The sequence below is a fragment of the Mobula hypostoma genome, chromosome 4, assembly GCF_963921235.1.
Source record: "Mobula hypostoma chromosome 4, sMobHyp1.1, whole genome shotgun sequence".
NCBI classification, from domain to species: domain Eukaryota; kingdom Metazoa; phylum Chordata; class Chondrichthyes; order Myliobatiformes; family Myliobatidae; genus Mobula; species Mobula hypostoma.
In genome coordinates, this window is record NC_086100.1 from 195,960,215 (window position 1) to 195,980,805 (window position 20,591).

General features: G+C 43.4%; 1 protein-coding gene across 2 annotated transcripts in view; it reads left to right on the forward strand.

Annotated features, from left to right (window-relative positions):
• The window catches only part of exoc6b (exocyst complex component 6B), an 899,778-nt gene that overhangs the window by 381,639 nt on the left and 497,548 nt on the right, over nt 1–20,591 (forward strand). For both annotated transcript variants that reach the window (XM_063047162.1, XM_063047163.1), the window contains exon 8: nt 15,546–15,614. In XM_063047162.1, the coding sequence (XP_062903232.1) occupies nt 15,546–15,614 (69 nt within the window). The remainder of the gene's footprint in view (nt 1–15,545; nt 15,615–20,591) is intronic.

The window sequence follows — 20,591 nt, forward strand, 5'->3', positions numbered from 1 at the left end:
TCACAAACTACACCGACATTTATAGCACGATTACGGGATGAAACAGCGAGAGTTAAACAGTACAGAGAAGGACGTCACGGATGCTAACAAATGCATGGGTAGTAATAGTGAAAGACCAGCTGAATTTAAAGTAAAAAATGACATAGTGATGGCTTTAGTTGGGAAAGTTGATGAATTTGATAGTATGAATGAAGGCTGGGAGTTGTATATTGAGAAGGTCGAACTCTATTGTAACGCAAACAACATGGAGGAGCAAAATAAATCCCCTACAATTCTTAGCTCAATGGGTCCAAGAACTGTCTTTTATGCAACTTAGTTACCCCGGAAAGCCAGTAAGCAAGATGTTCAATGAAATTGTTACAATTTTGCAAAATCACTTGAGCCTTAAACCACTGGTAATAGCTGAGAGATTCAGATTTTACAGAAGGACCCAGTCAAAGCCTTTCTGAATACATTGCTGAACTGCATAAACTTTCCCAGTACTGTGACTTTAGAGAAGGACTTCCTGATGCATTAAGGAACAGGCTTGTATGTGGCACACATAGACTACTGGCAGAAAGAGACCTAACCTTAGAACGACCATTGCAATATCTTTAGACACTTCAGCAAAGGATGCAGCACAACTACAGAACAGAATGTGAAATACACAAAATGTCACTGAATGGTGCAAAAAGCTAAAATTTTTATCACTGTGGCAAATCCTCCCATGAGCAAATGACTTTTGGTTCAAAGAAAAAAATCTGCAGAAAGTGTCACAGACAAGGTCACATAGAGAGAATGTGCAAGGCAGACAAAAAGCACAACCGAGTGAAAAGTCTCCAACACAGAACTAAGCAAATGCATGAAGTTACTGAGTGTGAAACAGAATCAGACAACAGGGAGTCTGACAAAGGTGAACTGTCATGCCTAGAATTGCATAGTATAAATGAAGCAGATCACAAAATTATTTGGATCACAATAGATGTGACTGGTGTAAAACTGAAAATGGAGCTGGATCCAGGGTGAACTTTGTCCTTAATTCCAGAGGCTAACTGCAACAGATTGAGTTCTAAGATACCATTAAAGAAGACCTCAGTGATGCTAAAGACTTACACAGGCTAAGAAGTGGCTCCCAAAGGCAAACTGAAAGTAAGTGTGATGTATGGAGGCCAAACACACCAGTTTTATGTATTGAAAAGTCGTGGGCCTGCACTTTTCAGACGTGAGTGGTTGAGAAAAATCCAACTAGACTGGCACTCAGCCAAAGCTCTCAGTGTGGCATCAATAGGCAACAGTAGCCCAAATGGTAGCACTAACCAGAGACTGGCACAGCTACTTAATGTTAATAAGAAAGTGTTTAAGAAAGGGATTGGTAAACTCAAAGGCATGAAGACCAGAATTGACCTGGATGAAACAGCAACACCAAGATTCCATAAAGCATGTCCAGTGTCTTATGCACTATGTCCTAAAGTGGATGCTGAATTGCAGAGCTTGGAAGTATCTGGCATTCTCCTGAAGGTTGAATAGAGCGATTGGGCCATGCCCATTGTCCCAGTGATCAAGAAAGGGAAGGCCAGAGAAATTTGCATACTTGGGGATTTCAAGGTGCGCACCAACCCAGTGTTGCGTACTGTGTAGTATCCCCTGGCATGAATAGAAGACTTTTTTGCATCTTTGGCAGCGAGGAGAGATTTTCAAAGATTGACTTGTCACTAGCCTTTCTACAAATGAAGATTAAGGAATCAAGCAGGTAGTTCCTTGCAATCAACACTCACAAGGGACTGTCCAGTATAATCATCTCGTCTTTGGCACTGTATCAGCTTCAGCAATTTGGCAAAGAGCAATGGACCAAGTGCTCCAAGATAGTCCAGGAGCACAACCTTACCTTGATGACATTATTGTGACTGGCAGAATGATGAAGAGCACCTCCAGAACCTTGGTAAAGTGTTTACCAGGGTGAGTGTGTATGACCTGCATGCAAAGAGAGGGAAATGTGAGTGTTTCAAGAATGAAATCTCATACTGCAGACATGTCATTGACAAGCATTGTTTACATACGTCACAAGAGAAGATTGAAGCAGTGCTTCAGGCACCCAAACTGGAAAATGTGTCACAATTCAGGTCACACTTGGGTCTTGTAAACTACTACCACTGGTTCTCCTAAAATTTGCTATGGTGCTGCATCCATTGAACGTACTGTTACAGACAGAAGCAAAGTGGGAATGGTCAGAAAGATGTGAAAAAGCATACAAGGAAACTAAGAGACTAATAACATCTGATGAATTGCTCACCCATTACGACTCAGCCCTGGTGTGCGATATGTCCCTTTATGACATTGGAGTTGTTTTGTCACACATTATGAAAGATAGATCTGAACGCCCGATTGTGTTTGCTTCAAGATCACTGACAAGCAGAGAATGCAACTATGCACGGATTGACCCTTAATCTAGTATGGCAAGTAAAGAAGTTCTACCACTACCTCTACAGTCAAAAGTTTATGTTAATGACTGATCAGCAGCCCCTTGTGTCCATTTTCAATCCCAGGAAAGGAATTCCAGTGATGACTGCTACCCGGTTACAATGTTGGGACTATTCCTAGGAGCCCATTCTTATGACATAGAGTTCAAGGGTACCAAACAACACAGCAATGCTGATGACTTGTCACATCTTCCACTACTGGCAACTAAAGAAGAAAAGTCTTCCTACTGTGACCCAGCAGGAGTTGGACCAGTTAGTGACCAGTTGCCGGTAACAAATTCCAAAATGCAAAGGGAAACAAGGGATAACCCAACATGTCAAAAGTCTATAACACCACCAAGCAAGGATGGCCAGCTCACGGTAACCCTATGTTTCCAGAGTTCTCAGCAAGACAAGACCAACTGATGGTATCTCAGAGATCGCCGATGTGTGGATCTCGTGCTGTGGTTCCCTCCAGACTGTGCATCAGAGTGTTAGAAAATCTGCATGAAGGACACTTGGGTACAGTCAAGATGAAGAGTCTTGCTTGGAGCTCTGTGTGGTGGCTGGGAATAGATAAACGCATTGAAAACTTGGCCAAAAGCTGTTCAGGAAGCCAAAAAGTTCAAAATGTACCCCCACAGGCATTGTTACACCCATGGGAGTGGCCGTCTTCACTATGGGAAAGAGTACATATTGACTTTGCTGGGTCATTGATGGACTCCATGTTTCTGATTCCTGTAGATGCTCATTCAAAGTGTCTGGAGGTCATTCCAATGGAGTCAACCACTTCAGCAAAGACTGTCTCCACTTTGAGGACTATATTCACCAGAAACGGCTTACCAGAACAAATTGTGAGTCACAACGGACTACAATACACGTCCAACTGTTCATGAAGAAAAACGTCATTGGACATTTCAAGTCAACTTCTCACCACCCAGCAACGAATGGGTTAGCTGATAGGTTTATCCAAACCTTCAAGAATTCCGTTAAAGTGATGGACAAAGAGGACATTTCTCTACAGCACAAGGTGGACTACTTCCTTTTTGTGTATCGGAACTCTGTTCATGCGATGACAAATCAAACACCTGCAAAGCTGTTTATGAACAGGAATCTGAGATCTCGCGTAGACCTCCTGAAACCAGATCTACGGAGAGAAGTGCAGAATAAACAGTTCAACCATTTGCCAAATGAAGCAGCAAGGAGCCAAAAGCTGTACAAGGAGCTTCGAGATTGGACAGGAAGTCCTAACGCATGATTGCCGAGAAGACAAGTGGACACCCGGTAGGATAGCTACAAGAACTGGACCACTGACGTACACAGTGGATGTTTGAGATCAGACATGGAGATGTCATGTGGACCAGATGCTGGATGCTCAACTGAAGAACACAACTAAGTCGACTGCATTCAATGGGATGGATATATTACAGTCACCGGACTTATCTCTCAGTGAAGATGTCACTGACAGGAACATGACGTCAGAAACTGAGAACGTTGTCGTAGGCAAGGCACCTACCAAACCTGATACCACTGCATATGCTCAGAGGTGCTATCCTGAAAGAAATACAGTGCCACCCAAAAGACTGAATCTTTGGAACTGTGAAGTTAGTTATGGACTGTTATTGTGAAAGCATGTTTATTTAGAATGTGGGTTATTAAAGGGAAATTGTATGTTTTGTACACATACACTTTATGTTGTATTAATCTAAAGGGATTGCAGGCTACCCAGACGTAATATAAGGTGTTGCTCTTCCAACTTAAGTGTGGCCTCATTGTAGCAGCAGAGGAGGACATGGACTGATGTTTTGGAAAGGGAATGGGAAGTAGAATTAAAATGGGTGGCCACTGGGAGATTCTGTTTTTTCTAGTGGACAGAGCATGGGTGCTTGGTGAAGTGGTCTCCCAATCTACGTCTTTGGACTGTGGGAGGAAACCGGAGCACCCAGAGGAAGTCCACATGGTCACGGGGAGAATGTACAGACTCCTTACAGACAGTGGCAGGAATTGAACCTGGGTCGCTGATATACTGTAAAGCGTTGTGTTAACCACTACGCTACTGGGCCAAGACCCTTCATCGGGACTGGAAAGGAAAGGGGCTGAGGCTAGAGTCCAGGCCAATAGAAACTAGCCCCGTCTCCGTCACTAGATCACTATGCTGCCACACCACATTCCAACGGCAGTATTGTTTCATTGGCATTAAAGTGCATCCTGAGGTTTTCGAAGCCATGAGAGGAATTCATGCATTCTGGTTTCTGAATCACCTGTTTGTGTTTGCTCAGCTGTAACATGCCAGTGGAATGGCCTTTGTTATCAGCCCGGCTCCTACAACAGTGGATGTTGGGACATTAGCTTAAGATTCAGTGTTCAAAGTTCAAAGTAAACTTATTGTCAAAGTGCGTATGTATAATGTCCCCATATACTACCCTCAGATTCATTTTCTTCTGGGTATTCACAGTAGAATTAAGAAGTACAATAGAATCAATGAAAGACTGACAAGCAACCAATATTCAAAGGAAGACAAATCATGCAAATACAGAGATCGTGAGTTGTGGAGTCTTTGAAAGTGAGTCCCTATGTTGTGGAATCAGTTCAGAGTTGAGGTGAGTGAAGTTATTCACATTGGCTCAAGATGCTGATGGTTGAAGGGTAATAACTCTTCCTGAACTTTGAACTATGAACCTGGTGGTGTGGGCTTCTATATCTCCGTGAAAGTAGAGCAAGTTGAGACCATGTCCTGGATAGCGGGCGTCCTTGATGATGGATGCTGTTTTCCTGTGACAGCGCTCCGTGTAGATGTGCTCAATGGTGGGAGGGCTTTTCCTGTGATGCACTGTGGACTGCATCAAATTCCCTAATCCCGGGAGGCAGATTTTATCACCTCTGGGGACTGTGAATGGCATAGGACATTATCCACTCTTCCTTCGCTTCCTTCCATTCACCGCCTCTGTGATAAAGGAGTTGATAGATGGTGAGTCTCAATCTGTAATCTCATCTCCTTTGTGGTTTGTACACATTCTTTGAATCCTCAGTTGTGATTACAAGCCTTGACAACAGTCCAGACCTTCTGTAAATTTTCAGTAACATATTTGGGTCTGAACTCCTTGGAGGGGGTTTCATTTCTTTATTTCAGTAGGTCAATCATCCTAAACAACTGTTTGAAGCCTAATCATGGTAAAGCAGTTGTATACTAGGTAATTACACAGCTGAGACAGGGGCAACCCAGTTTTTGGGACCTTGGGCTGTGTCTTTATGAGATGAAAGTTGTCTCAAGATCTGTCTTCAGAGGGGCAGTCTCATTGAAACCTATTGGATATTAAAAGGTCGAAGTGGAGAGGATATTTCTATGGTGGTGGAATCTAGGACGAGAGAGCACAGTCTAAGAATAGAGGGCCGAGATGGGAAGGAATTTCTTTAGCCAGATGATAGTGAATCTGTGGAATTCATTACCACAGATAGCTCTGGAGGCCAAGTTATTGAGCATGTTTAATGAAGAGGTTCATAGATTCTTGATTAATCAGGACGTTGAAGGTTACAGGGAAAAGGCAGGAGAATCTTTGCATCCGGTGCTCCCGGTGCGGCCTCCTCTACATCGGTGAAACCCGACACAGATTGGGGGAGCGCTTCGTCGAGCACCTCCGCTCCGTCCGCCAAAACAGACAGGATCTCCCAGTAGCCACCCACGTCAACTCTGCTTCCCACTCCCATTCAGATATGTCCATACATGGCCTCCTCTACTGCCATGATGAGGCTAAACTCAGGTTGGAGGAGCAACACCTCATATACCGTCTAGGTAGCCTCCAGCCCCTTGGTATGAACATAGAATTCTCCAACTTCTGGTAATTCCCTGCCCTTCCCCTATCCCTATGTCACTCTGCCCCCTCCCCCAGCTGCCTACCACCTCCCTCTTGGTTCCGCCTCCTTCTACTACCCATTGTACTTCCCCCAATTTCTTCACTTTTCCTGCCTATCACCTCCCTCCCTTCCCCCACCCTTTTATCTCTCCCCATACTGGTTTCTCACCTGGAACCTAGCAGCCTTCTCCTTCCCACCCTCCCCCCACCTTCTTTATGGGGCCTCTGCCCCTTTCCCCTACAGTCCTGACGAAGGGTTTCAGCCCGAAACGTCGACCGATCTTTTTCCACGAATGCTGCCCGACCTGCTGAGTTCCTCCAGCGTGTTGTGAGTGTTGCTTTGACCCCAGCATCTGCAGATTATTTTGTGTTCAGGAGAATAGGGTTTAGAACCATGACTGAATGACAGAGCAGACCCGATGGGCTGAATGGCCTAATCTCCTATGACTAATGGTTTCAAAGTTCAAAGTGCATTTATTATCCACATATTTATACTATACACAAACTTGATGGATGCTGCAAGAAATACTCCTGATTTGGCTGTACCAATGTCTAACACAACTTCATTGTACTTACTTCTGACTTATGATAGAGAAAGAGGATATTCGGCCCATTGAATCAATGTCAGTTTCTATCGGCCCTATCTCTCACCTGTTCTCATTATTTCATTGTAGCCCTGCCGATTTATCTGTTACTCATTCCTGACCTGTTCCCTTTTCATACCAACCAGGATCTCTTGGTATCTAGCCATTTTAATTCCTCTCCCATTCCCACACTGACATCTCTGTCCACGGCCTTCTCCACTGCCGAGATCAGGCTAGACACAGATCAGAGGAATTTCATCTCATGTTCCACCTTGTTTGTGTCCAACCTGATGGCATGTTGGCATCAATGCCCAGACACATAACAGACTACAGAAAGTGGTGGATACAGCCCAGTCCATCGTAGTCAAAGCCCTCCCCACTATTGAGCACATTTACTTGGAGCGCTGCCATAAGAAAGCAGTATCCATCATTAAAGACCTCACTCTTAAATATTCCTAATATATTTGCCTCCACCACCACCTGTGGTCTGGATTCCAAGCCCCTATCATTCTCTGTGTGAAGCACTTACTTGGTACATTTGTTGGCTGTTTACCCAAGCCAGTGAACTATCAAGACAGAATCTGTGGAGAGGAGCCTGTTTTCCATGATGTGCTGAGCTGTGTCCACAACTCCCTGCATTTTCCTGTGGTCACGGCCAGAGTACCTGCCAATACCAAGCTCTGGTGCATCCTGATAGGATGCTTTCGATGGTACATCTTTAAAAATCGGTGAAGATCAACAGGATCCTGCTGAATTTCGTTTTCGTTCTGAGGAAGTAGATATTCTTTGTTGGCCATAGGATCTACATGGCTGGACTAGGATAAGCTGTTGGTGATATTTACACCAAGAACTTGCCATGCCCAGCCATGTCCATCCCAGCCCTGTTAGTACATACAGACCACTGTCTGAAGTCAACAACGAACCATTTTGCTTTGCTGACATTGGAGAGGCTGTTTTCTTTGGAAGATGCTACGTTAAGAAATATGGACTAATCGTGGGAGTGTGAAGTTGGAACTCATGTCTATGAGAAAAGCCATTAAGATGGGGAGAAGTATTTCAAGCTGAGATTGCTAAACATTTGTGATGTTGGAATAGTAAGTTAAATATCCAGAATGGATCCAGAATCAAGGATCAACTTTATTCACCTTGTGTATTTACATGTTGTGTGGTGGGGTGGAGATATGTCTCTACCAAAGGAGGTGTAAGGCACTCCTTCCTTCTGCTAGCCTGCAGCTCACCCCTGGGCAAGGTGTAGCACCTGATTAGCCCTCTGATCTGGGTCACATGAAGCCATGGGAGCAGGTGGCAGATCGTCGTATGAGCAGCTGGGGCATTTCACAAGTCCTAGTTGTGGGACCACTGATCCCAGGCAGACAATCCCTGAAGAATATTGATGATGGCTGGGGTCACCCGTCTTGTAAAGACACTGCCCAGAAGGTGGGAATGGCAAACCACTTCTGTAGAAAAATTTGCCAAGAACAATCATGGTCAAGACCAGGATCGCCCACATCATACGACATGGCACATAATGAAGACGATGACGAATTACATGTATTAGGAATTTGCTGTGGTGTGTTGGCACGACATGCCATAAAAATCAACGGTATTCAGCAATTATAAAGAATAAAGAATTATATGAAAATGTTAGGGACTAAAGTACAGATATGTAATAAAATATGATTAAAACATAAAAAACAGCAAGTGTTTCCAGTGTAAGCAGCATTATAAATAATGCCTATGGTTCAGTGCAGTGACTGGGTTGATAGATTCAAAGTTTATTTTTTATCGAAGATTGTATTCAGAATACAGCTCTGAGGTTAAAGATTCAAAGTTTGTTTATTATCAAAGTATGTATTCAGAATATAGCTCTGGGGTTCGTTCACCTGCAGCCAGCCATGAAACAAAGAAACACCATGGAACCCGTCCAAGAAGACATCAAATGCCCAATGCGTGAAAGGAGAACAAATTGCGCAAACAACAAAATGTAAGCGACCAACACACAGAGTATCAAATATTGAACCTGTAGTATTCAGTTTTGTTCAGTTCAGTGCTGTGCCACTAGCCAATGCAGGCTGCAGGGGTATTCTTCGCTGAAGCGTCCCAGTCTTCAACAATCGTCCTGATTGAAAAGATATTTATTCCATGTTTAAATTATCAAATAATTTTAATAGTTCTGTCATGTGTGAGATGGCTAATATTCTATTGATCAAAGGTAGCAAGGATAGGTCAGTGAACTATAGGCCTGTGAGCCTGACTTCCATTGTAGGGAAAATACTGGAGGGAATTCCGGGGAACATGATCTGACATCACTTGGATTGTCAAGGCCTGATCAAGAATAGTCATCATAGTTTTTTCTGAGTGAGGTCATGTCTGACAAAGTTTTTCAAAGAGGTAACTAAGGAGCTGGATGAAGATAGGGCAGTGGATGTTGTCTATATCGACTTTAGTAAGGTCTTTGACAAGGTTAAGACTATTTTGACTAGATTAATTCAAAGTCAGCACGGTTTCTGTCATGGGAAATCTTGCCTGACAAAATCTGTTTTTTCGAGGAAGTAACAATCAGGTTGGACAAAGGAGAGGTAGTGGGAGTCATTTACTTGGATTTTCAGAAGGCATTTGATAATGGGGCTGCTTAACAAGATAAAATCCTATGGCGTTACAGGAAAGATACTGGCATGGATAGAGGAATGGCTGGCAAGCAGGAGGCAGTGAATGGGAATAAAAGAGGCCTTTTCTGGTTGGCTATCAGTGACTAATGGTGCTCCTCAGGGGTCAGTTTTGGGACTGCTATTTTTCACATTGTTTGCAAATTATATGGATAATGAAATTGACGGCTTTGTGGCAAAGTTTGTGGATGATACGAACATAGCTGGAGGGGTAGGGTAGTGCTGAGGAAGCAATGCGATTGCAACAGGACTTAGAGAAACTGGGACAAATGGGCAAAAAAGTGGCAGATGGAATAAAGTGTTGGGAAATGTATGATAATGCATCTTGGTAAAAGGAATAATAGTGCAGACTATTATCTAAGTGAGGAGAAAATTCAAACATCAGAGGTGCAGAGGGACTTAGTAGTCCTCGTGCAAGACTCCCAGAAGGTTAATTTACAGGTTGAGTCTTTGGTAAAGAAACAAATGCAATGTTGGCATTTATTTCAAGGGGAATAGAATATAAAACCAAGGAGATAATGCTGAAGCTTTATAATACACTAGTCAGGCCACATGGAGATTTGCCAACAGTTTTGGGCCCCATCTCTTAGAAAGGATGTGCTGTTATCAGAGAGAGTCCAGAGGAGGTTCACGAGTATGATTCTGGGAATGAAGGGGTTAACATATGAGGGGCATTTGGCAGCTTTGGGCCAGTACCCACTGGAATTTAGAAGAATACATGGGAATCTCATTGAAACCTACCGAATGTTGGAAAAACAGCCTCAAAATTGAGGAGCGACATTTTAGAACTTTTTTAGGCAGAGAGTAGTGAATCTGTGGAATGCTCAGCCACGCCGCCGCAGACTGCGGTGGAGGCCAAGTCCATGGGTATACTTAAAGCAGAAGAAATAATGAGCAAGTGTTGATGGGTTCATGAACTGTTCAGATCCTTAGTGATGGATGCCGCCTTCTTGAAGCACCGCCTATGGAAGTTGTTCTTGATGCTGGAGCCACTTGTGCCCATCATGGAGGTGTCTGAGTCCACAAGTTTCTGCAGCCTCAGTAAATTCTGTGCATTGGGCCTCTTTACCAGTCTGTTGTGCCACCGGCCAGAATGCTGTTCATCGTACTTCTGTAGAGTTTTGCTAGAGTCTTTGGTGACATACCATATTTAAATTCCATGACTACCGATCTCCTGGAATGCAAAGGTCGTTAATGATTGATGCCACCTTCTTGAGGCACTGCCCTTTGAAAATGTCCTCTATGGTGGGGAAGGGTTGTTCAAATGTAGCTAGGCTGGCTGATTTACGTAATATTTTTGGGAAGTCGCTGTCACAATGGATTCCTGCATGTATAGTTTGTTCCGAACAACCTCCACTGCTCCCCTCAGTTCCTCGCGGTGACCTATCTTCCTGAACTGTGGCATTCTTTCTGGTATGGAGTAGGAGTTACATATAACATAGAACAGAACAGTATAGTACAGTACAGTACAGGCCCCTCGGCCCACAATATTGTACCGACACATTAACCAACTCTACAATTCATCCTACATAGACCTCCATTTCTCTTTCATTCATGTGATTATCTTAAATTTCCCTAGCATATTTACCTCCACCGCACCCCTGGCAAAGTGTTCCATGGCCCTATCATTTTCTGTGTAAAAAACTACCTCTGACATTTCCCTATACTTCCTCTAATCACCTTAAAGTTATGACCCCTCGTATTAGCCACTTCCACCTTGGGAAATATTCTCTGGTTATCCACTCGATCCATGCCTCTTATGATTGGAAGAGGATGGGAGGGTGATGATTGCCACAGAGACTGGGGCTGCATCCACACAACGCCGGATAATTTTGAAAACAAAGTTTTTTCTCTTTGTTTTGACCCTCCGTCCACATTGAAACGGTGTTTTCATCCCCCGAAAACGGAGCTTTTCTAAAACACTCTCCAGTGTGTGTAAACCTGAAAACGATTGTTGCGTGTTGTAGTGTGGACAGGGTAAATGGAGAGATTTAAAAACGCTGTCATGACAACACCACAACAGCAATGCTGCTTGGTACTGCGCGAGCACTGCCGGACAGCTGTTATAACGCGCAGTCGGTGTGAACGGCATGAGAGTTAAATTGTAAAGTGAGCTTTTTTGACTAGATCCCCTAAATTGATTTGTTTGAGTCTATCTTTAAAAAATATTAATGTCAGAAACACTGTGCAGGTCTGGCGGCAGAAGATTCCACTCTCTCGTTGATCTTGGGTAGAGGATGGCTTCATGCATGTGTTGTTTACTTTATTGTCTACGTTAATAATTTGTTTGGAGTTAAACATCTCCATGTTCTCCACTGTTTTGCTGACTTTGTAGTCGTTTGTAACTCGTAGAAACAGCTCGACTTCATTGTCTGTCTAAACGAAGGAGTCCAGTCTGCTTTTTCCAGCGGAGGTTTTCTTTGTATTCCTCGAAGACATTGTACTCTAGTTTTTGACCAATGGAAATAGCACAACACCGCCATGGAAACGTAAATATTATACCGTTTCCTTTTCACTTGTTTTCTGTAGATGTGTCTACGCATGCCCAGTAGGAGTAGATTCGCCCAAATATCCATCTTAATGTGGACAGAGATATTTTGAAAAACGCCTAGTGTGGACGCCTGTCGTTTTTACTCGAAACTGGCATTTTCAAAATTATCCGGTCTAGTGTGGACGTAGCCTGGGAGGTGATGGGTGGATCCAGGTGAGGAGGGCTGATGGGAGAGTGGAGATAGTGATAGAGGGTGGAAGGTGATAGCTGGATCCAGGCGAGGAGAGTCAATAGGTGGATGGAGGAGGAGTGAAGGCAAATGGCTGGGAGGTGATAGGTGGATCCAGATGAAGAGGGCCAGTGGGAAAGTGGAGATACTGACAGAGGCTGCGAGGTGATAGGTGGAGACAACAAAGGGCTGGAGCATGGAACCTAGAAAGGGAAGTGTGTTGGCTTTTGGAGCAGCCCAGATCAGATGATGTGCTGCACCATTGCTATAGTCTTGCCAATGAGCTCAACCCCTGTGAATCAGGCTTTCCGCCTGGTTCCTTCTCGATCACTTTCTGCAATCAGCAAACTATAACACACTCAGACTGAGAATATTTTATCTGCTTCTACTGAGCACTGAACATAAGGCAGGCAGGAGTGCCGATAGCTGTATAGGTTTGGAGATGTTCTGGGTGAAAAGTTTGTGGATGGGAATATGTGAGAAATGGGTATTGCATAATCTTTATCCTTGGTAAGCCAGGAACATTCTGTGCAAGGTCAATCTTCCATTCGAGGAAATTGCCTGACAGTCCAAGAATTCTACACATCATGGAATTATCCAGGGGAATAAAAGACACAGAGGAGAAGTTGGAGATTGTTGAAGGATCCCAAAATTTAGACAGCTGACTTAAATTCCAGTTCTACTTTTAGAGCAAAGACATAGAACATAGAACAGTACAGTACAGACCTTTCGGCCCATGATGTTGTGCTGACCCTTTAACCGACTCCAATCACTCTAACCCTTCCCTCCCACATATCTCTCCATTTTTCTCACATCCAGGTGCCTACCTAAGAGTCTCTTCAATGTCCCTAATGTGTCTGCCACTGCCACCATCTCTGGCAGCATGTTCCACACACTCATCACTCTCTGTGTAAAAACTTACCTCTGGCATTCCCCTCTATGCGTTTCTGTATTCACCCTAAAATTTCCCCCGGGATCAATAAGGTATGACTATGACTTTGTATTAGTCATTTCTATACTGGGAAAAAAATTGTTTTGACTGACCACTCTGTCTATGTCTCTTATCACCTGATACACTTACACTACTTGCTTAGAAGATTGTGTGGATTTGACATGTTATCTAAAATTTTGACAAACTTCTATGGATGCATGGTGGAGAGTATCCTGTCTGGTTGTATCACAGTCTAGTATGGAAACACCAATGCCCATGAATGGAAAACACTCCAGAAAGTGGTGAATACAGCCCTGTCCATGACAGTAAAGCCCACCCACCCCACTATTGATCACATCTACAAGTAGTGCTTCCACAAGAAAGCAGCATCCATCATCAAGGACCTCACCATCCAGGCCATGATCTCTTCTTACTGCTGTCATCAGAAAGGAGGTACAGGAGCCTTAGGTCCCACACTACCAGTTTCAAAGTTCAAAGTTCAGGAATAGCTATTACCCTTCAACCATCAGGCTGCTGAACCAACACGAATAACTTCACTCACCGCAACATGAACTGATTCCAGAACCTAGCGACTCACTTCCAAGGGCTCTACAACTCATGCTCTCAATATTAATTAACTGCTTGTTTGTCTATGTATGTATGTATTTATTTAGCTGCCTACCAATTTGTTTATTTATCTACCTACCTATTTATTAATTTATTTGCTTGCTTGTTTGTATTTGCAACATTTGTCTTCTTTTGCACATTGGTTGTTTGTCCGGCTTTGTGTGTGGTTTTTCATTGATTCCATTGTATTTCTTTGTTCTACTGTGAATGCCCGCAAGAAAATGAGTCTTAGTGACGTATAAGTACTTTGATAATAAATTTACTTTTGAACCTTTTAACTTTCTGAACCTCTATAAAGTTACCTCTCACCCTTTTTCACTCCAAAGAGAAAAGCCCTAGCTCACTCAACCTACCCTCATGAGACGTGCTCTCTAATCCAGGCAGACATGCTGGTGAATCTCCTCTGCACCCTCTCTAAAGCTTCCACATCTTTCCTATAATGAGACATCCAGAACTAAACAATTTCTGTCTTTGTTCTCTTAACAGTAAAACTCCTTAGTTTGGTGCACTTCAGGGCACTGGTCGTGACGGGCCCCATGACAGTGTGGGTTTCCTCCGGGTGCTCTGGTTTCCTCCCTCGATCACAAGACATACTAGTTGGTAGGCTAATTGGTCGTTGTAAGTTGGCCCATGAATCAGGAGATTGCAGGGCAGCGAGACTTGAAAGGTTGGAAGGACCTATTTTGCGCTGCATCTCGATAAATAAATAAATAGTTGTGGGAAGAAACTGGTGCAGCTGGAGGAAATTCACACGGTCATGGGGAGAATGTGCAGCTTGAATTGAACCTGGTTCTGTGGCACTGTAATAGTGTTACGCTAATTGCTAAGCTACTGTGCCTGTTTTTTCCCAGCTCTGGGAGTGTGTGATGGCACAAAGTGGAAGGAGCTGTACTCTGTATCTAACCCAAGCAGTCCCTCCCCTTCGGGTGTCTGATGGAGCAGTGCAGATGGAGCTTTAGTGTCTGTCAGTTCATACAGTATCTACATCAGATGTACAGGTACACAATGGGCTTTACTGTGAGTGAGCTTTACTGTGTATCTTTTGTCCTGATGAAGCATCTTAGCCTGAAAGGTTGACTATATATTCCTCTCGGTAGATGCTGCCTGACCTACTGAATTCCTCCAGCATCTTGTGTGTGATGCCCTGAGTGTGCTTAATGGGACAATGCAGAGGGAGTTTTACACTGTATCTAACCCATACTCTCCCTGTCCTGACAGAGCTTGATAGGTTAGTGCTGCGGGAGGTTTACTCTGTGTTCAACAGTCGCTGCCTGGGGAGTGTTCTGAGCTGGTGCTGAAATCAAATACTGAAATATCTCTCCTTGATGTGCTATTAATTCACAGAGCTTAAAAGCTAAAAATCTGTGAGTGATTTAGTGTTAAGTGGTAACATTTCATGGAACATTACCCATTGTGGGACTGTTATCCCACAGGGTTACTCTAAGTGTGGGGACATCGCTTAATAAAAGCTACGATCCCATCAGGAGTGGTGGATTGCATGTGTTGGGGAAGCAGACCAAACCCAAAGCACACAGGTCTGGTATTGTCCTCTTAATTTCCAACAGCTGCACCACACCTGTCTTTTATAACAGATATCTGCTTGAAGCTTTTGATCTTTTTATGGATGTGCTGCGTTGATTGACAGTGTTATTGATTGATATGGATGTGAGCCTTGCACTATGTTTCACCTACTCTCTTCTTTGTGCCTGTGATGTTTCATGTGTTTGACAGGTACTAAATGCCCAAGATCTCGTGGACTTCTCCCCTGTGTACAGATGTTTGCATATATACACCGCACTGGTAAGTCACCTGGGGTCAAATCATGGAGGAGCGGAGGGGGAGGGAATATGGGGGGCAGTGGTGGGGCAGGGAACATGGTGGTGTCACCTGTCTGGATGGTGGGTGGGAGCAAGGAAGTGAATTAGGATCAAGTTTATTACTACTGACATATGTCATGAATCTTGTTTTATGGCAGCAGTATAGTGTCATAAATAAATATACTATAAATTGGATTAAGAAATTTTATATATATATACACACACACACACACACACACACACACACACACACACACACACACACAGGAGGGGTGATTGATAAGTTTGTGGCCTAAGGTAGAAGGAGATGAGTTATATAGCTGTCGTTACATGCACATGCAGTACAACTCTTTGAGTGATTATGCAGAAAGTTTGAAGTTAATAACTCATTAGTTAATAACTCATCAGGGGTGATTGATAAGTTCGTGGCCTAACTTAGAAGGAGATGAGTTATTAACTTCAAACTTTCTGCATAATCACTCAAAGAGTTGAACTGCATGTGCATGTAATGAGAGTTGTATAGCTCTTCTCCTTCTACCTTAGGCAACAAACTTATCAATCACCCTGCTGTGGACACTTTCTGGAGGTTCAAGATCCGTATGCTCCACGACCGCTGGACTAAGTGTGTAAATGTAGGAGGGGACTATGTTGAAAAATAAATGTGCTAGGTTTTCTAAAATTGACTCCTTCTACCTTAGGCCACGAACCTATCAATCATCCCGTGTGTGTGTGTGTGTGTGTGTGTGTGTGTGTGTGTGTGTGTATGTGTGTGTATATATAGAGGCTATTCAAAGTATTCACCCTCCCAGAAGTTTTCATGTTTTATTGTTTTACAACATTGAATCACAGTGGATTTAAATTTAATTTGTCTTTATTGACACTGATTAACAGAAAAAGACTTCTTAAACGTCAAAGTGGAAACAGAACTCTATAAAGTGATTTAAATTCATTACAAATATAAAACACAAAATAATTGATTGTATAAGTATTCACCCTCTTTAAAATGACACACCAAATCCTCACTGGTGCAGCCAATTGGTTTGAGAAGTCACATAATTAGTTAAATGGAAATCACCAGTTTACAGTCAATTGATTGTAGTAAAATTACACCTGTATCTGGAAGATCCAACTGCTGATGAGTCAGTATTCTGGCAAAAACTGCGCTATGAAGACAAAAGAACACTCTAAGGAACTCCGCAAAAAGATTATTGAAATGCACAAGTCGGGAGATGGTTTCAAGAAAATTTCCAAGTCCCTTGGAGCACAGTTAAGTTGATCATCAAGAAATGAAAAGATTATGGCACAGCAGTAAATATGCTTAGAGCAGGCCGTCCTCAAAAACTGAGTGTGTGTGCAAGAAGGGGACTGGTGAGTGAGGCCACTAAGAGACCTATGACAACTCTGGAGGAGTTACAAGCTTCAGTGGCTGAGATGGGAGAGACTGCACATACAACAACTGTTTACTGGGTGCTTCACCAGTCGCAGCCTTATGGGAGAATGGCAAAGAGAAAGCCACTGTTGCAAAAAACTCACTTGAAATCTCAGCGAGAGTCTGCCAGAAGGCATATGGGAGACTCTGAAGTCAGCTGGAAGAAAGTTCTATGGTCTGATTAAACCAAAATTCAGCTTTTTGTCCATCAGACTAAACACTATGTTTGGACCTCCAAAGACCACACATCATCAAAAAAACACACCATCCCTACTGTGAAGCATGGTGTTGACTGCATTATGCTGTGGGGATGCTTCACTGCAGCAGGCCCTGGAAGGCTTGTGAAGGCAGAGGGTAAAATTAATGTAGCAAAATACAGGGAAATCCTGGAGGAAAACCTGATGTAGTGTGCAAGAGAACTGCGACTTGGGAGAAGATTTGTTTTCCAACAAGGCAATGACACCAAGCATAAAGCCAAAGCTACACAGGAATGGCTTAAAAACAACAACATTAATGTTCTGGAGTGGCCAAGTCTGAGTCCAGACCCCAATTCAACTGTGAATTTGTGGCTGGACTTGAAAAGGGCTGTTCAATCATGATCCTCATGCAATCTAACAAAGCTTGAGCAGTTTTGTAAAGAAGAATGGGGAAAAATTGCAGTGTCCAGATATGTAAAGCTGATAGAGACCTATCCACACAGGCTCAAGGCTGTAATTGCTGCCAAAGATACATCTACTAAATACTGACTTCAAGGGGGTGTGTAATTATGCAATCAAATAAATTGTGCTTAATGATTATAATAAATTGAGACCAATTTGTTTTCACTTTTCTAATGTTATAATGAGTGAGTAGTTTGGGCTCCTTTTCGAAGAAAAGATGTGCTGACATTGGAGAGGGTCCAGAGGACGTTCACGAGAATGATTCAGGGAATGAAAGGGTTGACATATGAGCAGTGATTGAGGCTTTGGGCCTGTACTCGCTAGAATTTAGAAGAATGAGATCTCATTGAAACCTATTGAACGTTGGAAGACCTAGATAGAGTGGATAGGGCGAGGATGCTTCCTTTGGTGGAGGAGTCTAGGCTAAAGGTCTGCTCATTTAGAATGGAGATGAGGAAGAATTAATTTAGCAGATGGTAGTGAAGCTGTGAATTCGTTTCCACAGGCGGCTGTGGAGGCCAAGTCACTGGGTGTGTTTAAGGTGGAGGTTGATTGGTTCTTGATTATTCAGAGCATGAATGGTTATGAGGAGAAAGCAGATCGGGGTTGAGAAGGAACCGCCATGGTGAATTGGCAGAGTAGACTTGATGAGCCAAATGGCCGAATTCCGCTCCTATGCCTTACGGTCAACTGAATTGTTTTGCGTCGGCTTTTTCAATGCTCTTGGAGACATTTGAGTGACAGACATTATAAATGTAAATAAGCACTGAGGGAGTTCTTTGCTGAAAAAGTGGGAGAAGCTACTGTTTTGCGTTTGGACCCTCCTAAGTGTTAACCTGCACAGCTCAGCCTGTGAGTCAGCTCTCACTCAAGTTCTATGTGCCATGTTTTGACGAGGTACGTAGATGAAGCTTGAAGCCTTTTACTGCACAGCCTGCAGCCTCGGGGAGGTACTGTTTCCTGCATCGCACAGACATTTACCTTTTGGCACTCGACAGGTATCAGCACATCGAGGGTAGGTACCTGGTGACAGCAGTTTATTATTGTAACTCCTGCTTGACCCCCGGCCCGTTTGAAAGTTTATCTCAGAAGCAAGGTAGTAGTATCCAAAATCTAAAGTGCCAAATATGTTATCATATACTACCTTGGGATTTATTTTCTTGCAGGCATTCACAGAAATACAGGAGAATTTACATGAAAATAAAAAAATCTTGTAAAATTCACAAAAATACTATACATGAACAAAGACTGACAAAAAACAATGTATAAAATAAGACAAACGGTGTAAAAATACACTATCAAGAACTCAGTTGTAAACTGTCCTTGAAAATGAGTCCATTGGTTGTAGAATCCGTTCAGCATTGGGGTGAGTGAAGTTATCCCCTATGGTTCAGGTTATGGTTGTATGGTAATAATTGTCTCTGAACCTGATGCTGTGGTACCTGAGGCTCCTGTACTTCCTACTTTAGGATAGTAGCAAGAAAAGAGCAAGGTCTGGATGATGGATGCTGCTTTCATGAGGGAGCGCTCCATGCAGATGTGCTGAATGGTGGGGAGGGCTTTGCTCGTGATGGACTGAGGTGTATCCACCACTTTATGTGGACTTTTCCCATTCCTGTGTGTTGGTGTTTCCATACCAATCTGTAATGCAACCAATCAGGACTGAGCATATATAGAAGTTTGTCAAAGTTTTAGATAACATGCTGAATCTCTACAAACTTCTAAGCAAGTAGAGGCATTGTCGTGCTTTCTTTGTGGTGACTCTTGTGTGTTGGACCCAGGACAGATCCTCTGATATAATGCCAAGGAATTTAAAGTTATTGACCCTCTCCACCTCCCTTCCCCTGCTGAGGACTGGCTTATGGACCTCTGGTTTCTTCCTTCTGTAGTTGATGATTAGCTCTTTGGTTTGACTGACATTTAGTGAGAGGTCGCTGTTGTGGTACTGTTCAGCCAGATTTCTATTCTTTCTCCTATTTGCCACTACCTTTCAATTCGGCTAACAGCGGTACCATGCTTCAGGGCTGCTTCAATACCCTGCAACTGTCTACAAAGGTGATGAATGCAATATCTATCACTTTTAATTTATTCAGTCTGATCTTGTCTCTTTGAGCAGATATTTTACTTCAGGTCATTTCTCACCTGTAGTTCAGTGTGCATGGAGCGATCAAAGCAGAGCTGAGATGGGAAGGGAAGATACGACAGGTTCAGGCCTGCCACGCCAGCTTCACGTGCTTTCCTTTCGTTACTCTGCAGTGCAAAAGTTCAGTGCTGTGCTCCGGATTGTTTCCCGGGGTCAGACCATGGTCAGAGTCCTGGTGACAGAGGGTGTAGGTGTCTGCAAATTCCGCCATTGGCAGCTGGAAGCCGGGAGAGACTGTGCTATCTGGGAATGCTTGCCACAGGAAGCACTGAACTCTCTCAGGAAGGTCAAGAGTGGCAAGGCGCTCGTCCATGGGGGTCAATGGCAGGGTTAGCAGCAAACTGGCTTCCAATCTTTTCACGGATCTATTGTTCCTGATAAGGCTGGAAAATAGGTCGCTCATTTGTACCCCGCAGAAATCTGAAGAGTTTCCTCAGTTAGAAATCACTTCCTGAGTTCACTGGGCTGAGTGAATAGCTGAAAGGAGTGTATGCACAAACATTCAGTATCTTAAACAGTTCTCCCAAAAACAGGATTTTTTAGAGATACAGTGTGGATTAGGCCGTTCCGGCCCTTTGAGCTCCATCGCCGAGCAACCCACCGATTTAACCCTAGCCTAATCACAGGACAATTTACAATGACCAGTTAACCTACTAACCAGTACATCTTTGGACTGTGGGAGGAAACCGGAGCCCCCGGATAAAATCCACAGGATCACGAGGAGAACGT